Below are 22,433 nucleotides of genomic sequence, written 5' to 3' on the forward strand. Positions count from 1 at the left end.
TTTTTTTTTTTTTTTTTTTTTTTTTTTTTTTTTTTTTTTGGTATATGGCAAGAGATACAGGTCTAGTTTCACTCTTTTGTATATGGAGATCCAGTTTTCCCAGCACCATGTATTGAAGAGACTATCTTTTCCCCCAGTGTCCATTTTTGGCACCTTGGTCAAAATGATTTCACTGTCGGTGTGTGGATTTGTTTCTGGGTTCTCTGTTCTGTTCCATTGGTCTATGTGTCTGTTTTTATGCCAGTACCCTGCTGTTTTGGTTACTATAGCTCTGCAGTATAATTTGAAGTCAAGTAATGTGATTCCTCCTGTTTTGTTCTTTTCACTTAGGCTAGCTTTGGCTATTCTGGTATTCTGGGTCTTTGTGATTCCATATAAATTTTAGGATTGTTTTTCTATTTCTGTGGAGAATGTCTTTGGTATTTTGGTGGGATTGTATTGAATCTGTAGACTGCTTTGGGTAGTATGGACATTTTACCAATATTTATTCTTCCAATCCATGAACATTGAATATTTTTTCATTTATTGGTGTCCTCTTCAATTTCCTTCATCAGCGTTTTATAGTTTTCATTATAGAGATTTTTCACTTATTTGGTTAAGTTCACTCCTAGGTATTTAATTTTGCGTGGCCATGATGAATTAGATTACTTTTTAAATTTTTTTTCACATTGTCCGCTCTCGGCATATAGAAATGCTATTGATTTTTGTATGATGATTTGTATCTTGCAACCGTACTGAATTTGTTTACCAGTTCTAATAGTTTCCTTGTGAAGTCTTTAGGTTTTTCCAAATATGAGATCATATCATCAACAAATAAGGATAATTTGACTGCTTCCTTTCCAGTTTGGATATTCTTTATATATTTCTCTTGTCTGACTGCTCTAGCTAGGACTTCAGTATACATGTTGAATAACAGTTGTGACAGTGGGCATCCTTGTCATGTTCCAGATGTTAGAGGAAAGGCTTTCAGTTGTTCCCCATTCAGTATGATACTTGCTGTGGGTCTGTAGCATATGGCTTTTATTATGTTGAGGTATATTCCTTCCATATTCAGTTTTTTTTTTTTTTTTTGCAGGTTTTGATTATGAAAAAATGTTGAATTTTATCAAATACTTTTTCAGCTCTAAGAGTCAAGTCCTAGAATTGGGGACTCAAAGAGCCCACCTGATGCTTTAACTCCCTGTGGCAGTGTTGGTACCTAAAGCCAGCAAGTCTCAGAGGCTAAGGCCCTGGATGTAGTACCTGGGTATCACTGCTGGTTATTCAGGGCCCAAGGGCTCTTCAGTTAGCAGGTGATGAATGCTCACAGGATTGGGTCCCTTCCTTCAAGGCAGTGGATTCTCTTCTGGTCTAGGATGTGTCTCATTTTTGACTCTTACGAAGGTGTTTTTTCTGTGTAGATAGTTGTTAACTTGGCATCCTTGTGTGAGGCGATGATTGATTGGTGGAGATTTCTATTCTGCCACCTTGCTCTGCCTCTCCTGCTTATATCAGATTTTGGCCATCCCGTGTGTAGTGGTATTTCATTGTTGAGCGTATTTTGCAATACGCTAAGCATATTTTTGTATGTTTATTTGCTATCTGTGTATCTTCTTGGGTGAGGTGTCCAGATATTTTGCCCATTTTAAAATTGGGCTGTTTTTTATTGAGTTTTAAGAGTTCTTTTTAAATTTTAGATGGCAGTTCTTTATCAGGTATGTCTTTTGCAATTATTTTCCCCCACTCTGTGGCTTGATTTTGGTTCTCCTGATGCTTATAATATTTAAAATATCTTCAGCATCTGCAGTTTCACCTCCCTTCATTATTACAGTTGGATTTTAATCCTTAGGAGTTCATCTATTTGTCATTCAACAAACATTATTCAGCTCCTACTATAGACAGGTCCTGTTTCTGAATGCTGGAGATACACCAACTGCAGAACAGGCAAAGATGCTTACTCTCAAGTCTCCATTATTAGTCTTTTCTAAAAGTAAACTTTTGTTTTTTTCAGTTATTTCCATTTTTTGTGTTTCTTTGCTACTCCAATAATTTTTGTTTCTATATTGATTATTTTGTCTTCTTTTTAAACCTCTTTCTCATTGGCCCATCATTTTCTGCAAATGAGTTATAATTTCCCATTATACTTGTGGATAGGTCAGTATTTCCTCATCACTGTATCCATTTTTGCCTTGTTTATGCTGAGGTTAGGTTATGTTGTTATATTTATACAGGTCCATGACTGAGTGAAGCACTTTTGATCACATGAAACACCCTCTTTGTCCTTGTTAATCCTTTTTAAATGTGATTTGGGGGAATACAGATATTCCAGCCACATTTGGGGAGGTGGGTAGTATTTCCCCATATTTTTTCCATCCTTCCATTTCAAACAAAATTTTTAGTCTTGGTATATCTCTCATCAATGGTATGTTGTTGGCTTTTATGGAGTTTTTAAAAGTATAATGTATCTCCTTTTGAATAGGTGTCTATAAATTATTTATCATGATCATATCTGAACTTGCTTGGGCCCTGGTAATTAATGCTTCGTATTTACCATACTTTTTCTTTGCTTTTTTTTCCTACGTCTTTTCTTGCTTCTTAACTTTGTTCCTTCTTTTTCCCCTCTCCTGGAAGTTACACACTCCATTCCCAACGTTATCGTTAAATTTCTAAATAATTTATCAAACTTACATTTTCTAAGATATTCCAAAGGAAACCAGATGTGCAGACCTGCAGCCTCTGTTGCAAACCACTGTAGGGTGGGGAGGGCTGCAGCGATTTTGTTAACTCCTGTATTCGGCAATAATGACTGAAGAATCCCACTACTAAAAATCTATTATGGAAAAAGTACCCAGAAATGTGGACATTTATCACAGCACCATTTGCTAGAGGAAAAAAATAGCAGCAACTTGATGTATAATAAAGGAATAAATTATGTTAATCCATGCAACTGCATATTATGCAGTCATTAAAATCACATTTTTGAAGAATTGTAATGATATGAGAAAATGCTTATGATCATAGCATCACACGAAATCCCAAGTTAGTCTCTTTCTGTCTCTTTTGGCTGCAGCAGGAAGGAAACAGATGCTCCACCACAATGGGAGTTTTGAGAGAGGCCAGGTATGCAGCTCTGCGAGCAGCAGGGAAGGATAGATTCCCCAGAGATGCAGACATACCCGTAAGAAGGGGCTAGGACCGACCACACCCAGTGTGGGGGAGGAACGAGAACCATCGCCAGCCAGTGGAAATGTAAGCTGGAGAAGGTGCTTTGGAAAATCGTTTGTCACGATCTATTGGAGGGAAGGATGCACGCCCTATGACTCTGCAATCCTGCTTGTAGGGGAAAGAAAAGCACAGAACCGGGGCACGTGTCCACTGAGAGGCACGCAGATATTCAGAGGGGCATTGCTTATAAATGACCCCAAACTGGACACAATCCAAATGTCCATCAGGAGTAGAAGAGACAAATTGCAATCTATTCAAGTGATGGAAAACTTTACAGCAATGGAAAAGAAGAAACCACACTTAATACCACACAGATATTTCCACAAACAGAAAGTTGAAGCCGGGTGCGGTGGCTCACGCCTGTAATCCCAGCACTTTGGGAGGCCGAGGCGGGCGGATCACGAGGTCAGGAGATCGAGACTATCCTGGCTAACACGGTGAAATCCTGTCTCTACTAAAAAGACAAAAAATCAGCCGGGCGAGGTGGCGGGCACCTGTGGTCCCAGCTACTCCGGAGGCTGAGGCAGGAGAATGGCATGAACCCGGGAGGCGGAGCTTTCAGTGAGCCGGGACTGAGCCACTGCACTCCAGCCTGGGTGCCAGAGCAACAGTCCGTCTCAAAAAACAAAAACAAAAACAAAACAAAACAAAAACAGAAAGTTGAGCAAGAAGAGTTGTTCACAAAAGAGTACATATTGTATAATTCCATTCATATAATAAAAGTGTACAAATAAGCAGAACTAAAGGATGGTTTGGAAGTCAGCGGTGTGTCATGCTTGGGAAAGGGGTGCACACAGGGAGCTCCAAGGTGGGCCATGTTCTATTTCTTGACCAGGGTTGTGGTTACATGGTGTCATGAGTCCATTCTCACGCTGGTAATAAAGACATACCTGAGACTGGGTAATTCATAAAGAAGAGAGGTTTAATAGACTCACCGTTCCACGTAGCTGGGGAGGTCTTACCATCATGGAGGAAGGCAAGGAGGCACAACGTCTTGTCTCACATGGATGGTGGCAGGAGAGAATGAGAGTCAAGTAAAAGGGGTTTCCCCTTATAAAACCATCAGATCTCATGAGACTGGTTCCCTACCATGAGAACAGTATGGGGGAAACCACCCCCGTGATTCAATTATCTCCCACCAGGTCCCTTCCACCATACATGGGAATTACAGGAGCTACAGTTCAAGATGAGAACTTGGTGGGGACACACCCAAACCATATCACATGGGGTGTCTGCTTTGGGATGATTCTCCGAGACCTAGGTTGGTGTTGTGTCTGCCACTTCACAGCTTAAATGTAAAAACAGAAAAATCGACGAAAAATCACTGCAAAATATTCAGAAAAAAATACAGACTAAAAGAGAGAGGGTATTTGTTTTCTACTGCTACATAACAGATGATCATAGACACAGCCCAAGGTCACGCAGCCAGCCCTGGTGCAGGCAGATGGCTGGTGAATGTTTTTTCGTTTCTGTGACTACTGGTGATGTGAACATCTTATCGGTCACTTGCACCACTTTTGTGAACTGCCCATTTTCTGTGCTGTGCCCATTTTTACCGATTTCCAGGATCTCCACGTGCTGAGGAATCTCAATCTGCCTTGCCTAGGTGATTCAGGCAAGGTGAACTGGTGTGTCATTCACATTTGTCTTTGGTGACAGAGGCTGGGTCTTAGTGGTCCCTGCCATTTGCTTTGGTAGCATGTACTACAGATATATATTATTATTCTTTTTCTATCTTGTTTTTGCCCCTGGCATCATGCTCAGAAAGCCTTTTACCATTGCCAATAACAAAATAGCCATGCGTTGAGTATTTGGGGTGATTTTATATTTACATCCACTTATCTGGAAGTTGAATATAATTTTTTTTCCTAAAAGAATAATCAGGCCGGGCGCGATGGCTCACACCTATAATCCCAGCATTTTGGGAGGCCAAGGCAGGCAGATCATTTGAGGTCAGGAGTTCGAGACCAGCCTGACCAACATGGTAAAACCCCATCTCTACTAAAAATACCAAAAAAATTAGCCGGGTGTCATGGTGGGCACCTGTAATCCCAGCTGTTCAGGAGGCTGAGGCATGAGAATCACTTGCACCCAGGAGGCAGAGGGTACAGTGAGCCGAGATCACGCCACTGCACTCCAGCCTGAGCCACAGAGCAAGACCCTGTCTCAAGAAATAAAAAAGTAAGAACAACCAGCCTCATCTTGTCAACAAAATGGACTCCGGCTGGGTGGCTCACACAGGACCACGTAAGTGCCCGTGTGTGCTCCTGGGTGGAGGCCATCCTATGCTGAAGACCCTCCACGCCAAGAAGTGGCAGAGTGGGTGTGGAAAGGCCTCACAGCTGAGTGGGGCCCAGCCCAAGCAGCCTGCAGCCCCGCAGGACTAAGTGCAGCACCAGAGGGAAGCCAAGGGGCTAGAGCTGAGAGAGGAGAGGAACAGTGGGCAGGGCCCGGGGAAGGGGTGTGGGTCTCTGGCGAACTCCACAGGACTGCGGCCCTGAGAGCAGATCACTGGGGCCGCAGGGCAGACAAGCAGCCTCTAGCTCTGGAGGATGGCAGGGAGGCTGGTGTGCTGCAGCTTGAGATGGCACCTGTCATTCTGCAGCCTGTCCCATGTCCTCAGTGGAGTGGGTCTGCTCAAACACAGACGGGATTCCTCCCGTTTCCATTCATCAGTGACAATGCACAGAAGCGTCCCACCTGCTAGTTCTTCCAAAAGCACAAACCACAGACTTCCCATCTCTGACTCCCCAGGACCCCAACGCTCCCAACGTGCCTGACCTTGCCAAGGGCACAACAGTGGTGCCAGCAGGCCGAGCCTCTCCCCAGGACCGGGCAGGGTGAGGTGCACGGGACAGCAGCCACCACAGGTCAGGGACTGATCTCAGGGCTGCTGGGCCCGGGCTACCTGCAGGAGCAGAGTGAGCACAGGCTGTGAAGACCCCAAGCTGGGCCCAAGGAGCCAACTGCTGAGCTGCGAACTCCAGGGAACCAGGAAGGCAAATGGCAGCTGCGGGGCTGGGACCTGGAGTCAGGAGCTGAACACCTGGTGGCTGCTGGGGACAGCCAGTCTCCGTCCTGCAGCCCACAACCCTGCAGACCACAGCCAGGCATCAGTGAGGTCAGCCCACGTGCCGGGCCACCGGGCCCAGGAAGGCAGCCACGCCTGGCTCAGCTTCGCACTGGGTTGCCACGGAGGTGAAGGCACTGCTCCCACTTTGTGGAGCCACCAGCCCACCCGCGGGGACAGGAGCACACCCCACACCCAGTCCGTGGGCAGCACAAGGCAGTGGAAAGCCAAGTGCTGCCAAGGGAGGGTCCTGAGGGTGGGGCACCCAGGGGGGTGTGGGGTACCCGAGGGTGGGGACCCAGACGAGGATATTCAGAGGGGTGTGGCACACCTGGAAAGCTGCCCTGAGAAACTGAGGCCCTCTGAAGGGCAAGGAGGGCATTTCAGTGTGTGGGTGGGGGCGAGGCAAGTGTATCCCAGGAGAGAGGGGGTAGACCCCAGACCCTAGTGCCTCCCCTAGAACAGCCCTTTTCACAGCAGGTGCTTGACAGACGTGGCCCAAGGGGAGGTCCCTTGTGCAGGAGCCTGGCAGGGGCCATCCTGGACCCCACAATCCCATGTTCCAGCCGGTGCAGAGCTGGGCTTCAGGGATCAGACCCACATCTGAGTCTTGCACCACCCGGGCAAGTGGCATCCCTGCACTACCTGTGCAGGTGTAGCCCCATCTCCCTGAGAGGTCCTGTGGGTGGCAGCGAGACCACAGGTGCTGCTGTGCCCACGCTGGTGTGCTGTAATGGCACCACCTGGTATGCTGCAATGGCCCTGAGCTCAGACTCTCGGCAGGGCTGGGCCAGGATGCCCCGTCCTCGATGGGCAAGTCCTCGAATCACAGGCCAAGGCCGCGGCTTTGTCACCGGTCTTTATTCCGTGTTTTTAGCACGTCACATCCAGACAGCACACCCCGAACATTCCAGATGGATCTGCTCAGACTCAAGGCCCGTGGCCAACACCCCTCGCATTCAGTCTTGGCGTTTACATGTATGTGGAGATGAAATGCACACAGGGCTGAACTCCGTGGAGCGTCCTGTTTAAAACACAAACCACCTTAAGAAGCAGGTGAGTTGTATCCGCAACATTCTGGCCACACGATCTGAACTAGAGAAGGGGATCCTCCCAGGGCTGATCTCCGCAAAGCGACCCAGGGCTTCCTGCACACGGCCATGGGGGCAGCTCTTCTTGTGACGGAATCCCCTCCCCATCTAGAAAAGGAGGCGGCAGGAGGAGGAGGCATGGCTGGTCTGAGGAACCCCTGACCCTGGGGTGGGGACAGGCAAGGCAGGGGTAAGGCGTGCCCGCATCTGATCTGAAGCAAGCCCATCCCTTTGCTGGTTTGGGAGCATCTGACGTTTGCACAGCATTTTGTGCTAATTTCCATGCTGTGTGTAATGACCCTGGATTTTTAAAACAGAAGCAGAAACATACACATCACTTATGCCTGTATGTCCCACAGTCTCCAGCAGTGTCCCAGGGCCTGGGAGAGGACACGGCTGGTCCTGAGGGACAGAGAGTCTGAGAAGTCGGTCACCAGCGGGTCGCTGAGGACATGAGCCTGTCCTGGGCTCAGGGATCAGAGAGGCTGTGGCTGTGGCCCTGCCCATAGTCCAGGGGCCATGCGGCCTGTGACACACTGAGGGAATACTGGGGAGCCAGTCCCAAGGCCGCTGGAGCCACCGACACAGCCCTAGCAGAGCACTGGGCAGGGGCCGGGTCTGGGCCCTTCCACACTTAGAGCCCCAAGGAACCAGTCCACAGGGGAACCAGTCCAGGGCGGAACCGGTATACAGCGGGAACCGGTCCACAGTGGGAACCAGTCCACGGCGGAACCAGTCCAGGGGGGAACTGGTCCACAGTGGGAACTGGTCCAGGGCGGAACCCGTCACACCTCCCCCACACCTGGCAAATCTGGACAAGGACAGCAAGCCCGGGGAGCCTCCAGAAGCTCATTCCACTTCCAGGCCATGGTGAGAAGAGCACTGTGGTTCAAGGGTTTGATGACAGGGCCGCGACCCCCTACCCCGTCTGCCAGCCCAACATGGCCCAACAGCCTGGGTGGGTCTCCGTGGGCTCTGTCTGAGGCCAGCCCCTACCTGCCTGGTGGGGCCACTTGGCCCTGGACCTCAGGGAGGTGGGGGGTTTTCTCTTGTAAAAGAGGTTCGAGGTGAAAGTAAGGTGATGGTGAGGCCTCCCTTTGCTCCCAGCCTTTGGTCCCACGGCCTCCCAGGCACTTGGCGGGTTCACAGGTCAGACTCCAGCCTTCAGCTTCCCAGCCACATTTAAACCAAGCAAGCAGGAAAACACATGGAGGGAAAGGGCCAGCAGCAGTGAAATATGGCTGCGAGGGGATCTCCCAGCACAGAGACCCTGGGTCAGTGCAACGTCTCGGTCTAGATTTTGTCTATATTTTATTCTTTCACTCAACAGAATAGCAGTTTTGCATTTCAGAGTAGGTATGAGATGGCCACCGCCTTGTTCCGGCCTTGGAGACAGCAGGCCTCCCGAGAGGGTCGCCCGCCGAGGCTGCCCTGGACGGGGGGCTACAGGAGGCAGTCATTTGGCAAGGACACTGCAGGGAAAGGGTGAGGGGACCCCTGACCTGCCTCTGGCTGCCGAAGCCAGGGCCCTCCCCGGGCTCTCTTTGGTATCCCAGAAAACAGAGGCTGTCCCTGTCCTTATCAGCCGTAGACCAAGTCTGGGGCCCATCCTCGCCAGCTCCCTTGGAGGGTGGGGCCACCTTGCAAGGCCTTCTGGCAGCCCAGGACTAGCTCACAGGGGCCTACCACCAGCCGGGCAGGTGGGACGCGCCACCCGGGACAGTGTGGCCAGCTGCAGGTGGGCCCAGGCTCATTTCTTATAGTGATTAGGGGCGTCGGCGAAGGCAAACTTGAGGCGGTAGGCCTCGGCCAGCAACAGGCTGATGTCCTCGTCATCCCAGTGGGCTGTGGGCAGGTTCTGGAGGAAAAGCAGCAGCTCCTGGGGAGAAAGAGACAAGCCCAGGTGAGAGGAGGTGACCCACTGTGGAGGGTGGGTGGCCCAGGAAAACTCGCCCAGCCCGCAGCTGCTCCCTGCTCAAGCCCAGCTGGGCCCCAGGCCTCGTCCCACAGCCCCCGTCCCATCCCAGCAGCCAGGCGGGAGGCCCACTGCGCAGCTCCAAGTCTGACATCTGAGATGTCGTGGCAGGGGCTGCCCAGCACTTCACTTAACTGCATCTCCTGCCCCTCAGGGGGAGACCCAGCTCTCAGGGCCCTGTTGCAGCTTTGCAGTCTCCGCCCAGAGGCTGCCCACTCCCCTAAAGCCTGTATCAGCCCAGGAAGTACCGCGGCACCCCTGGAACTGCCACTAAGCACAGACTTCTGTGCATCAGGAGACCCCTCCGGGCAGCAGCACAGTCAGCAGGTGAAGCCCACACGTGTGGGGACCACAGAATGGAGCCAGCTCAGGCCCACCCCGGGAGCCCAGGAACACAGCAAAGCCCCCCCTGGCCCCTCCTCCATGCCTGCCTCGCACCAGTGGATGGGGGTGCGGGACTCCACCAAACCCAGCTTCGGGTCCAGGTCCAACCTGGGGCCCTGGGACGATGACTCCACCCTGAGGCCCAGCTTCCTCCTCTGCAAAATGGGGCCACCATTGCCAGCCTGTCAGGGCTGCTGGACAGACTGAGAAAACACACAGCCAGCAGCACAGCCAGCACTGAGTGGGCACACAAGGCTCACTGGGCACACTGGGTTCACTGGGCATGCTGGGCGGGCACACCGGACTCACTGGGCAGGAGCACTGGGCTCACTGGGTGGGCACACCAGGCTCACTGGGCAGGCACACTGGCCTTACTGGGCTCACTGGGCACTCTGGGCGGGCACACTGGCTCACTGGGAGTGCTGGGTAGGCACACTGGGCCTATGAGGCTCACTGGGCGGGTTCACTGGGCTCACCAGGCACACTGGGCAGGTGCATTGGGCGCACTGGGAGTGCTGGGCGGGCTCCTCTGGCCTGCAGCTGGGCCGTGTCTCAGCTTGGCCGTGTCTCAGCTCAGGTGGGCTATGGGGGCACTGAGTCCCACCCCCAAAAGACACACGGGGGACTGTCTCCAGAGCTCATCTGGAAGCCTGCGGACACTGGGAGATGGAGACTGACCTATGTCTACTGAGGCCAGGATGGGGAAGGAAAAGCACAGGTCCTTGGGGAACCCCTCCACAATCACCGCCCGACAGCCCTGCCTCCCACATGACCACGCCCACATCCACAGCAGCTGGCGGCCCACCAAGGACAGGGCAGGTCTCGGGGGACCCCAACACACAGGGGGCTTGGCAGAAGTAGGGATCAGAGAGGGCTGAGTGGCCAGGACAGCCTCCTGGGGTGGGGGTTCTCAGAAGAGAAACGGGACCATCGGGTCAGGGCCAGCTCAAGCCCAGGCTCCGTCATGAAGCTGGGCAGACTCCCTGAGGGAGGGGTCTACACTGCTCGGATGGCCCTGCAGGCTCTGGTCCTTGATAATTTGCCCCCGGGGGCCACCTGCAGACTCCCCGGCCTCTCCTACCTCCCACCCCAAACGGAAGCCGGATCCTGGAAGTCAGGAAGGCTGCTGAGGAGCCCTGAGGGTGCTGGAGGGTGCTGGAACTGCCCTTCCCCAGATCCTAGCAGGTGACAAGGGACAGGGAGGGCCACAGGCTCAGGATGCCCATGTCGCCTGCCTTGAGAAAACACAGTCCAGCAAGGCTGGCATGCAGGGGAATGGGGGGGGTAGCTGGGCTCTGCAGTTCACATCCTGTCTCCCTGTCCAGGATGTCTTGGGCCGTGGGCCTGGCTCTCCAAGCCACACTCTTCTTCATCTGGAGATAAGGATGGCAAGCTCTCTACATGGGCACAGCCAGGATGAGCTGAGCTAGCTGTGCAGGCACAGAGCCCGGACAGATGACCCAGGCTCACACCCTGGCTGTGCCGGACGCTGTGGTCTGCATGTCACCGGCCCCACCCTCACTGAGGCAGGCCCCTTGGCCATCCCGGAGCCACACTCTCCATTCCCGAATCAGGAGGGTTACACACCAGGACCGTCCTCTCTCCAGCCCTGCATCAGGAGGGTTACACACCAGGACCGTCCCCTCTCCGTTCCCACATCAGGGAGGGTTACACACCAGGACCGTCCCCTCTCCGTTCCCACATCAGGAGGGTTACACACCAGGACCGTCCCCTCTCCGTTCCCACATCAGGAGGGTGACACACCAGGACTGTCCTCCAATTGCTATTTCGCAGTTGCTGGGCTTCCACCCCCACTTCCTCAATTCCATTTCCTTTAGCATTTTGGATACTTTCAGTGGGCCTTTAAATTGAATTCAGGGAGCAAATTTCACTGGCTAAAAGTCCTTGGGGACATATCAACATCAATCTGCTGTCTTTCACCATTAGATGCAACTTACACGGATGCCAATCCAATTCTGAGCAGGTCATAAATAAATACCTTTGGTTTTATTTTTAATCCACTTCGCTTCATATTATCATGACCTCGCTCCTTGCAAGGTGAGAAGCAGTACCCTCCCATTATGGTAACTCACCGACTCTACTGCACACTCAATTTCAGAACCTAATTTAGTCCCCCAGGTTCACTGGATGGAGGGAGAATAGAAATGCCCAGTTCTTCGCAGCCTGCAATGCTAAAGAAGGAAAAATCTATCTGGGTGACCTTTACGGGAGGCGAAGAACACAGCCAAACACGTCCTTAAATACAGATTTCTTTTTGAAAAAGCCTTGTCTTATTCATGCACTAGGCCAAGCTGTCTCCTATCTGGGAAACACGGCACATTTATTAGCCAAGAGCTGTTCTGCATCGCCCACACCAGGCAGGCGGAGGGGCCACCACAGGCGAAGCCACCCCTCAGTCACATTGAGGGACATGGCTCTTCCAGCAATGACGATGCTGCCTGTCCAGGAGGGCAGGCGGAGAGAGGCCTGCCCAGGAGGGGCAGGTGGAGAGAGGCCTGCCCAGGGCCCGGCCCAGAAAACTGTAGACAGCACTTGCGTTTTTATTCTTAACTTTTCCATAAGCAATTAAGGGCCACATTTGTGGATCTAAAAGTTAAAGGAAGGCTCTGCTCATGACACTGATGCTGTAGAAGTCAAGGTCGCCTCAGGTCTCTGCAATCCATTCCCTTCCCCGGTCCCTGGGGCACCCACTATCTCAACAAAGCCATAGCTGGAGGGTAGCGTGGAGTGCACCCCGCCTTTCTCCATCAGCCTGTGTCCCGAGAATCCTTCCAGTGGATGTCGAATGTCTGCAGGGGCCTTTGTAAAGGCTGTGGGGGTCTATGGTCAGTGAGGGGTCAAAAGCAAGAAAACCAGACTCTCGCTGCATGGCCTGGAGGCTGACAGTTCTCAGGCCTGACCACTCGTCCATCAGCAACCAAGGAGCTCGAAAAAACGCCCCATTGTCCTGGCCCCAGCCCAAGCAACTGACCTGGACCTGGGAGGTGGGGCCTGGGGAGAGGGATGTCTTGGTCCTCAGGATGGTGGGCGACCTGGGTGTGCCCTGGACACTTTCAGACACATCCTGAGAGTGGATAGAGTTGTTCACGCTTTCCGCCAGGCGGCCCCTGTTGAAGTCGAGGGTTGGGGGGGCCCTGCCCACACCACCCAGGCAGAAGTGGAGCCCTGACTCACACACCACCATGCAGGCAAAGGCATCTCTCTAAAACCTCAGTGAGTAGGACACGGGGTGGAGGTGAGAAGCCAAGCTGGGATGTTTCCAACAGTTTTCCCCCATGGACCACACAGCAGTGGACGGCACTTAGACAGAAGCCGCCATGCTGCTCACTCCTGCCCGGGGGGTTCCAACAGGTGAGGCTCCCAATGCCGGAGACCAGGTGAGGCCTCCTGATGCTAAACAGCAGATATTGCCATGGCTTTGGCTACTTCTTACCAAAATGGTTTTATTTATTTATTTATTTATTTATTTTGAGACGGAGTCTCGCTCTGTCACCCAGGCTGGAGTGCAGTGGCCGGATCTCAGCTCACTGCAAGCTCCACCTCCCAGGTTCACGCCATTCTCCTGCCTCAGCCTCCCGAGTAGCTGGGACTACAGGTGTCCGCCACCTCGCCCGGCTAGTTTTTTTTTTTGTATTTTTTAGTAGAGACGGGGTTTCACCGTGTTAGCCAGGATGGTCTCAATCTCCTGACCTCGTGATCCGCCCGTCTCGGCCTCCCAAAGTGCTGGGATTACAGGCTTGAGCCACCGCGCCCAGCCCAAAAGGGTTTTATTTTTCCAGAGTCAAAAGAATCCTAGTGCCATCCGTGGAGGACGCTGACCTCCCCCATGTGCCAGGCCTTCCCAGGAAGGGTGAGATGGTGACATGCCCATGTCCTAAGGCCCCAGGCTCCAGAACAGGGATGGGTGGGTGACTGCAGACCCTGGGTTGCCTCAAGACCCTGAGCTCCGCGTGGCTGGCCCAGGGCTGAGGCTCACATGAGAACGGGCAGCAGTGAGGGAAGCAAGATCACTGGATCAGATGCGGGAGTGCTGGGCCCGCGCCCGCCCCCACTGCTGCCTGACCCCATGAGTACTGCAGGTGTGTCCCTGCTGTTCTCCCCAGCATCTCCGCCACTCCATCAACAGGTCTATGTGTCCCTGTGTCCCGAAAACTGAGCCCACAGCGCTTGCTGTGCAGTGAACATCACAGAGTCCCATGAAGCAATTAGGAGCATGTTTGCTGGTGCCCCACAGCCACATTCAAATCCCAGTCCAGGTTTATTAGCTACATGACCCTGGGCAAGTCTCATAACCCTCAGTGCCTGAGTTTCCTCAACTGTAAAACGGGATAATAACAGTGATAGCGACAGGAGACAGACAAGTTCCTAGACAGACACAGACCGGTCCCCGGTGAAACCTGACCTTCAAGCCAAGGACACTTTAGAGCCTGAACACCAAACTGCCAGTTCTGGATAGAGTCCATGACCGGAGTGAGAACTTCCATCCCTGTCTTACCCGCTCTCTTTCAATTGGTTCCTTCTGAATGATTTCCTTTATCTAATCAAATGGTGCTTCTTCCAAGCCCACCCATGTACCAATCAGCATTCACTCCCCCACTTGAAGCCCATAAAAGAGCTGGACTCACCCTCACAGATGGCTACCCTGCCTTCAGGTTCCTTCTTGCAGCTAAGAGCTTTCTTTCTGTTGCTCGGTAAAATTCTACTCTGCCTTGGTCAGGCGTTCGAGACCAGTCTGGCCAACATAGTGAAACCCCGTCTCTACTGAAAATACAAAAAAATAGCCGGGTGTGGTGGTGTGCACCTGTAATACCAGCTACTTGGCAAAGCTGAGGCCGGAGAATCGCATGAACCCAGGAGGTGGAGGTTGCAGTGAACAGAGATTGCGCCACTGCACTCCAGCCTGGGTGACACAGTGAAACTCCATCTTTAAAAAAAGAAAAAAAAAAAATCTACTCTGTCTTACTCTCTGGCGTCCACGTACCTTATTCCTCTTGGCCGTGGGACAAGAACCCAGAACTTGCCAAACTGCGGGAGCAAAAGAGCTATAATGCATGCTGAGCTGTGGGCGGCAGGAGTAAAAGTGCTGTAACCCTCCCTCCCACTCGCCGAGCTACGGGAGCAGAGAAGCTGCTGGGTGCCACTCCTTCCCACTTGCTGAACCGCTGGAGCAAAAAAGCCAGAATAATAACTCCCTTATTGAGTTGTTGAATGTGTGCAAAGTGCCCTCGGCAAAGATTGAATGGCTGGCCACACCTTCCACAATGGGGCTTCCAGGGCCCACGATGAGCCAGGCACATGAAGGTGCCCCGCTGTGCACACGCCTGGGTGTTACCTTTCTGTGTGTGTATGCAAATTCACGGACATGCACTTGCACGAAGAACTCCAAAAGGACCATCAGCCAAAGACTAATGTGGTCATTGCTGGGAGAGAATGTGATGATTTCTTTTTCTTATCCATAGTTTCTAATCTTTTCAAAATAAACATGCATTAGCTGTATACTAAAAACAATTTTTTTTTTTTTTTTTTTTTTTGAGACGGAGTCTCGCTCTGTCGCCCGGGCTGGAGTGCAATGGCCGGATCTCAGCTCACTTCAGCTCACTGCAAGCTCCGCCTCCCGGTTTCCCGCCATTCTCCTGCCTCAGCCTCCCGAGTAGCTGGGACTACAGGCGCCCGCCACCTCGCCTGGCTAGTTTTTTGTATTCTTTAGTAGAGATGGGATTTCACCGTGTTAGCCAGGATGGTCTCGATCTCCTGACCTTGTGATTCGCCCGTCTTGGCCTCCCAAATAAAAACAATTTTAAAAATAAAAGAAGTGCAGGGTCTGCTCTGAGATCATGCTGGAACCTCCTTGTCCAGCTGGGCAGCTGCCAGGACAGTGCCCCGCCCGGTGCTGGAGCTCTGCTTACAGGGGTAGGGAGAAGGCCAGGTGCTGTGAGACATCCCCCACACTGCAGCCAGAGCACCTGCAGCACCGGCTCCCATCCGCACCCCGGCCCCTCTCCTCCAGCAAATGGGGCGTGAGGTCCAGGCCCTTCGTGCCAGACCTTCTCACAGGCACTGCAGGTGTTCACTGGGTGACCACACACCCAGGGCTGCCCCATGCCAGCCACCGCTCCAGGCACACACTCAGCCCACAGCCCGGCAGGGCGTACATGCGCGAGTGTGTGTGCTGGTAGGTCAGGCAACAGATGGAGAAATAAACAAGAAAAGAGACAGGGTCCAGCACTATGCAGAGAAGCGTAATGGAACCATGGGACGCAGGCTACTGCACACTTCGCCTTCAAGGGCCACGAGTGGTACGTCTGAAACGGGGTGGGTCTGTGCAGAATGCACACTGGACTTTGAATATTTATGAAGAACAAAAGAATGTAAACTACTCTTTTATAATTTTTATATTGATTCTAGGTTCAAATGATAGTATTTTGGATGTGCTGAGGTAAATAGGTTATTAAAACTAATGACACCTGCCTCTTTCTTTGTTTTTACGTTTCCATGTGGCTAGTGACACATTCCTTCTGGACAGCACTGTTCTAGGTATAAATCCTGCCTCCCTCCTCCACCTGCTCCACGCCAGGGTCTGCTGGCAGCACTGACCAGTGCTTCCCTCCCCTGGACCCTCTGTGCACACAGAAGGCACTGGAAGGCTCCCCCAGGCAGGAAGGGCTGTGTGCGCGGTGGCAAAATTCGTCAACACCTGCTCCCGGGCACAGCAGACAGCACACAGAGGTCTGCTTAAAAGCTACTCAAGTCAGAAGTTTACAAATTGCCAACATGCAAAGATGAATAAATTAATCACGATGGGGCTAAAAGGCCCATTTGCCTACTCTTGTTATTTTCTTCCCCTAACCGAGAAAGATGAAACAGGACTCACCACAGTGACATGCAAGGCGGGAAACAGGGTTAAGTGCTTTAATTTGCTTTTCCACAGCCTCCTGACACTCCGCATGTGTAGCCTGGTGAGAAACCCTAACCATTGGAGGTGCTGCGGAGTGCCCGGCTGTCTGCAGCGGGGAGGCCCTGGTGCCACCTGGGGAGACCACTGAGGACCCTGGGGTCTGGGGGACAGGGCAGCAAACATGAGGTTTCCCAGCAGGCCGGCCCTCGGGCACTTCTCTCAACCCCTCCGTCTTTTAGGTGAGGAAACGAGCAGACAGGCTGGGCTACTTGTCCCAGGAGGCATGCAGCAAGCCCGGCACCCTTGTGGCACCCACACTGCAATCCCATTCCCCATATCGCTGTGGGGGGCACCGGAGCAGGCTAGATCCCTGCTCTAGAACCCAGCAGGCTAGAGCTGACTCTCCCCGCACTGTCCCTGGAGGACGAGTCCCTGGTCTAAGAGATGGTGACAGCAAGGGGAGTCACCCCCAGGCTAGAGGGGCAGCAATACCCGTGCTGGTGCAAAGGGCTCTAGGAACTTGGGCAATGACACCCATGCTGGTGCAAAGAGTTCCAGGAACTCGCCCTGTTGTTTCGTGCTTATCATGACCACTGCCCTCTATCTGCAGGAGTTGCAGGCACCTCCTGGGAGGTGACGGAGGAGCCCCTCGCAGGTGCCATGAGGGCTGAAGGGTTCTGCGCACCCCCCGGAGCGGGACAGGCAAACATAAGTCACTCCTCTACCCCTGCCACATCCTCCTCACCACGGGGCCCTGGCAAGCACAAGCCCTGGCAACCACCGGGGATGACAGCCACACCTCACAGAGCAGGAGGAGGCCAGGAGGGCTGAGGCCAGAACCAGAACAAAGGCCCTGCCGCACCTGGACTCCGCCCCCTGCCCTCCAAAGAGGCTGGACTGAGCACTGGATGGGCCCCTCTCGGTCTCACTGACCCCTCGCTGTCACTCCCACTCCTGATCTGACAACAGTCTCCGTGGACCACACACTACAGTGGTCAAGGGTCACTGTTCCTACCCAAACCCACGGGCCTTTCAGCAGACAGCGGGACATCTGTATTCCTCCTGCGCAGGGGCTGCAGAATGTGAATCCATATTCAACACCAAGTATCCGCTCCCATGAAGTACACGTGTAGATGAATGAACGGGACCAGCTGAGATGAAATCATGCTGAAAAGGCTGTTGCTGCCAGCGCTGCCAGCCGAGGGACCGGTTGTGCCTGGTCCACTTCAAGTGCCTGAATGAGGCCATTTCCTTCCTCTCGGGTCTCCATTTGGGTTCCTGACTCGACACTGACATTCAGCCTTAGGAAACAGGCCCAGGAACCCTCTGTGGCGAGGGACCGCCAGCCTCCGCAGCAAGGGCAGCGGAGACCCAACACACAGGCCATGCCAAGGCACAGGCAGTCCCATGCCCCAGGCAGGCTGGGACCCCCGCCGAAAAACCTCCTGGGAGGAGCTCACCCTGACACTCCCCAGGTCCTGCCTGTCCCTCACACTCAGGTGACCAGGGGCTGCCCTGGACATGCATAAGTGACAAGTGCCTCCAAATCAGTTCCCTAACAAGACCCGCTGAGAGTACACTGGGCTTGTCAAACAGGACTTCAAGCTGGTGACCGAGGCCATAGTGGCCCATGTCTAAAGAGCTGGCAGAGTGTGTGGCTTTTCCTGTACAAATGAGAACGGCCTGCGGGGAGGGGCTCCTGCTCCAGTGCACACCCTCCGCGACACGCAGCTTCATGTGGCTGGGCCAGCTTTGCCTCACCCTTGGCGCAGCCCACGGAGGCCTCGGGGTCATCTGAAGCCGGCTGAGATCTCCACACAGCAGCGTCAGAGACACAGGGCTCAGCTCTGTTACTTGGCGCTGTGATGGCTGCTTCGTATAAGGATAAGCATGGGCCTTGGAGATACTCCCACGGGAAAGAAGTAAGGCCATCTTCACAAGGTGGCCGTGGGCTGCTGACAGCCGAAGGATGAACTTGGCGCTGATGTGTGCGGACATCCAGGGAAAGGGGACCCACTGGGTTCTTGGTGTCTTGGTGCTCATGATCCCTACTCAGCGGTGCAAGTATGTGCGTGAGGAAATGACCCCATGGTGCAGGTGTCATGACTGGTACAACGGTGAGGCTGCCCTCAGAGCTGGGTGGCTTGAGATCCAGATGCCAGGAGCCCCGGCTGCATGCACGCACTGGTAGCACTGGGAGCACTATGCTGTGCCCACCCCTCAGAGGCAGTGCCCGTCCCAGGCTCCTGCACGGAGGCCTGTGCTTTCCTTGCTCTCCCCCCACTGCCCTTCCCTCCTACCCTCTGACCTCTCCTGGCTGTTCAGGCTCCTACAGCGACCATGGCTGTCCCTTTCCCATTGCAACCTCACTTGTCTGCCTTCTGTGTAACTCCAGGTCACCTTTCAAGATTCTGGGAGGACGGAACCGCACACACCGACCATAGCACCTTTAGATGCACCTGTGCTCCAGGGTGCGCTGCCTGTCTCAACGCTGCAACCAGAGACCTTTGGTTTCAGCCTCCTAAGAACGGCATTTAACGGTTCAGAGACTAATGTGAGCAGGAATTATGGGGAGAGGGCAAGCAAGACAAACGGGGTCCCCAGAGAGGATGAGAATGAGTGCAGGCGTGGGGAGGGGACCCGTGGTCTCCGCCCTGGATGCCAGAGAAAGAGGGGCTGCTTGCTCAGGGTGGGCCTCCCAAGCCTCCGATGGCCATGGTCCTCCTGTCCCTCTGTCTGGGTGGGGCAGCCGGGGGTGGGGAGTGGGGTGGCGCTTGTTGTAAAAGGAACCACAGGGGAGGCGAACCTGCTCACCCTGGCCACTGGCACGCCTGCCTGGTCAGTGCCCACCCGGCCCAGGCCCAGCTCTGCCTGCCCCATCTCCTTTGGTCTCCAGGGCAAAAGGGTATTTCTAGGGAGCAGGGTTCCCGCCTGAGGTGGGGTTTGCAGGTTGGGTGTGGGCATGGTGTAGTCTGTGATTCTGAAACTTTCAGACACATGGTGTGCACTTTAAATCCTGCTGGAGGAGGGCCTACATATCTCGAGTGGAGGGCCTACATATCAAGACCATGAGGAAGTCCTTGAACCAGGTCCTACTCCCACGACTCTCCCCACACTGGGTCTGCGGTCCCACTCCTGCGATGACTCTCCCCGCACCGGGTCCGCGGTCCCACCCCCGCGCCTCTCCCCGCACCAGGTCCGCGGTCCCACTCCCCCGACTCTGCCTGGAGGATAATCTCGAGGCTTGGGGGAAGGTGAATGCAGAAAGGTGCTCATGTGTGCACTGTTGTTCACAGACAAAGGAAGAAAGAAAGCCTCGAAGCTGCCCAGGCCAATGGCTACATGCCCCTGGGCTATGCAGGAGGCTTGGTCAAGGGTGCCGGAGAAGTGAAAGTCGTCTCTCCCCTCACACCACACGCCAGGGCAACTCCACGGGGGCCTCAGTCAATGCCACGTGGACCTGAGATTGGACATGCAAAGTGAAAACATGAGAGCACCAGGTGACACGTGCTGAGTCCTTCACCCTCAGAGGCGGGAAAGCCTTGCGAACTATGACTCCCAGTCCGGGAGGAATACAAGGCGGATAAGTTCAATACACAAAACCTCAAAACAAAAAACAAACCCTTCGAATGAAAACTAATACATGGTATCTCTCATATATTTATATATACATAAAGGCAACAGAAAAAAAAAGGAAGAAACACTTGTCATTTTTATCAGAAAGGAGGAAATGCTGGCATTAGTATGGAAAGAGACAAAAAGATCAAAATCCTTAAAGCAATGGGCAAAATACAGGAACAGAAGAGGTGTCCAGAGCGAGGAGGCCCTGCGATCCTCACACAACGCAAAGATGCTCAGCGGTGCCACAAGGCAGGGTTTGCTGCCACCCTGAAAAACGCAAAAGCGCCAGCAGCCCACTCTGGGGCTGGCTCAGTCATCCCCAGGGACATCTGGGGAACAGCTGAGGATGCTCAAAGAGCCTGTGGGTATTCGCGGACGCTAGAGAGCCCAAGCTCACACTGTGGGGTCCACAAGCCCACGGCACACACTTGCGCAGAACGGCTTTCCCAGGAGCCGCCTGGCTGCCTCTGTCACTCATTTCCAGGTGTGTACCCAAGACGAGACACTCAGCCCCTTGCTCCAGGTCACTCGTGCAAACACAGCAAACGCTACCAGCTGTCAAAGCTAGGTGGTTGTCCCGGAATGATGCTTTCTGCCTCTCTGTATTTTAAACTTTTTCATAGTAAAAGGTGAGGGGGAAAATAGGCCAACTCTGCTAGTGTGTGGAAGGCAATTTTGGTCTATTCATGTAATGAGATGTTTATTTATTTAGCAGTTAAAAAATATGTGGTTGAAAAAACATAACGATGCTGGCAACTCCTGTGAGTGTAGAGGTTGCTGAGGGGCAGAGGGTGGCAGCCAGGTGGGAAGCCCAGTGCCCCCTATACCAAGAGACGCACGGCAGCAGGTTGGGCAGGAGATGGACTGTCCCCCACAGCTGCCGGCCTCGGAGGGAAACAGCTGTCCTCCAGTTCTCGTCTTTCAATTTCTGTTTTCCATTTTTTTTTTCATAAGGGCATGTATTGAAAACATGATTTCAATTTCTAAAAGACAATCCAGGCACCGTCTCCTTCCAGAGGTTTCTCCTGGCAGTGTTCCCTCCCTAGCAGGGCCAGACACACCTCCATGGTCACCTGGTGTCCCCAAGGCCAGCTGGGAGGCGGGGCCTGACTAGCATGTGCTGTGGCAGGTGGGTCGACCCCTTCTTTCCAGGACCCTGGAAACCTCAGGTTTTCTAGAACCGAGAAAGGCCCAGCGAGCAGCCGAGGCCCCCCTGGGTCCCTCCTAAACCGCAGGAGAGTGTGAAGACTGGCTAGGAGGCTCCTGGGGCTTGCTGGGCCCCACAGTGAATGCAGGTCATGAAGGGGAGGGTCGGCGGGGAGGCCATGGGGTGCCAGGGACTGCCCTGCCTGGGATCTCCTGCCCATTTTTATGATTTTCCCATGGGATACATCTTCCCTTTGCCATCTCAGTCCCCATGGCTTGGTCATGTCAGGGGTAGGGACACTTAAAAATTAGTGAGACAACAGGTCAACGTGTAAATGATTCAAAGATTCAGATTTCAGACATTTGAAATAATGAGTCACAGCACGGCTCCAGTGAAGACCCCTGCATTTTCATAGTCAATCCAGCATGTAGTCCCAGGGGAGGTAGAGAGGACTGGGCTGGGGAGGCACAGGCCTGGGAGACCTCCCACTGCCCCGGGACCCAGGTGTCCACGTGGCCTGCAGGACGCCCTGGCCCCGTGCTTGGGGCTGCAGCCACATCAGCTCCCGTTGACCAGGACCAGGACGTTCCCTCCTCCCAGGCAGGTAGGATGAAGGGCCCACGTGATTCCAGGAGGACGGCAGGGCCTGGCCCTGGATCTCCAGTGAGTGGCAAGGGAGGGCCCCTCACACAGAACCCGAGAACCCTGCCGGGCACCCACCCTGTATCCTGACCACGTGCTCCAGCTCCGCCCCACACTGGCTCCTTGGTCAGGCAGTGTGCACATCCTGTCCACACCCTACTCCCAGCACTGAGTGTCTGTGCGGAAAGCACAACCCAGGCTGTGTGAAGGGGAAGAACGGCGGGGAAACCCAGCAAGGGGTTGGGCAGCCTGGCCTCCCTTGCCCTTCCCCGCCCTGTATGCTGAGTGCATGCGAGTCCTGTGTGTGTGGTGTGTGACACACGCATGTGTATATATGGTGTGCAGTGTGTGAGTCATCTGTATGGTTTGTATGTGTGTTGTGT

At 53.5% G+C, this 22,433-nt stretch overlaps 1 protein-coding gene across 6 annotated transcripts in view; it reads right to left on the bottom strand.

The window, feature by feature from the left end:
* Positions 1-7,120: 7,120 nt before the first annotated feature.
* Positions 7,121-22,433, bottom strand: part of TBC1D22A (TBC1 domain family member 22A) — a 417,209-nt gene continuing 401,896 nt past the window's right edge. For 4 of the 6 annotated variants that reach the window (XM_017850750.1, XM_017850749.1, XM_017850752.1 and 1 more), the window contains exon 14: positions 7,121-9,244. In XM_017850750.1, the coding sequence (XP_017706239.1) occupies positions 9,116-9,244 (129 nt within the window). In that variant the 3' untranslated portion in view covers positions 7,121-9,115. The remainder of the gene's footprint in view (positions 9,245-22,433) is intronic. The other 2 variants (XM_017850753.1, XM_017850751.1) reach the window with 2 other exon arrangements.

The sequence above is a fragment of the Rhinopithecus bieti genome, unplaced genomic scaffold (genome assembly GCF_001698545.2).
Source record: "Rhinopithecus bieti isolate Rb0 unplaced genomic scaffold, ASM169854v2 scaffold_32081, whole genome shotgun sequence".
NCBI classification, from domain to species: domain Eukaryota; kingdom Metazoa; phylum Chordata; class Mammalia; order Primates; family Cercopithecidae; genus Rhinopithecus; species Rhinopithecus bieti.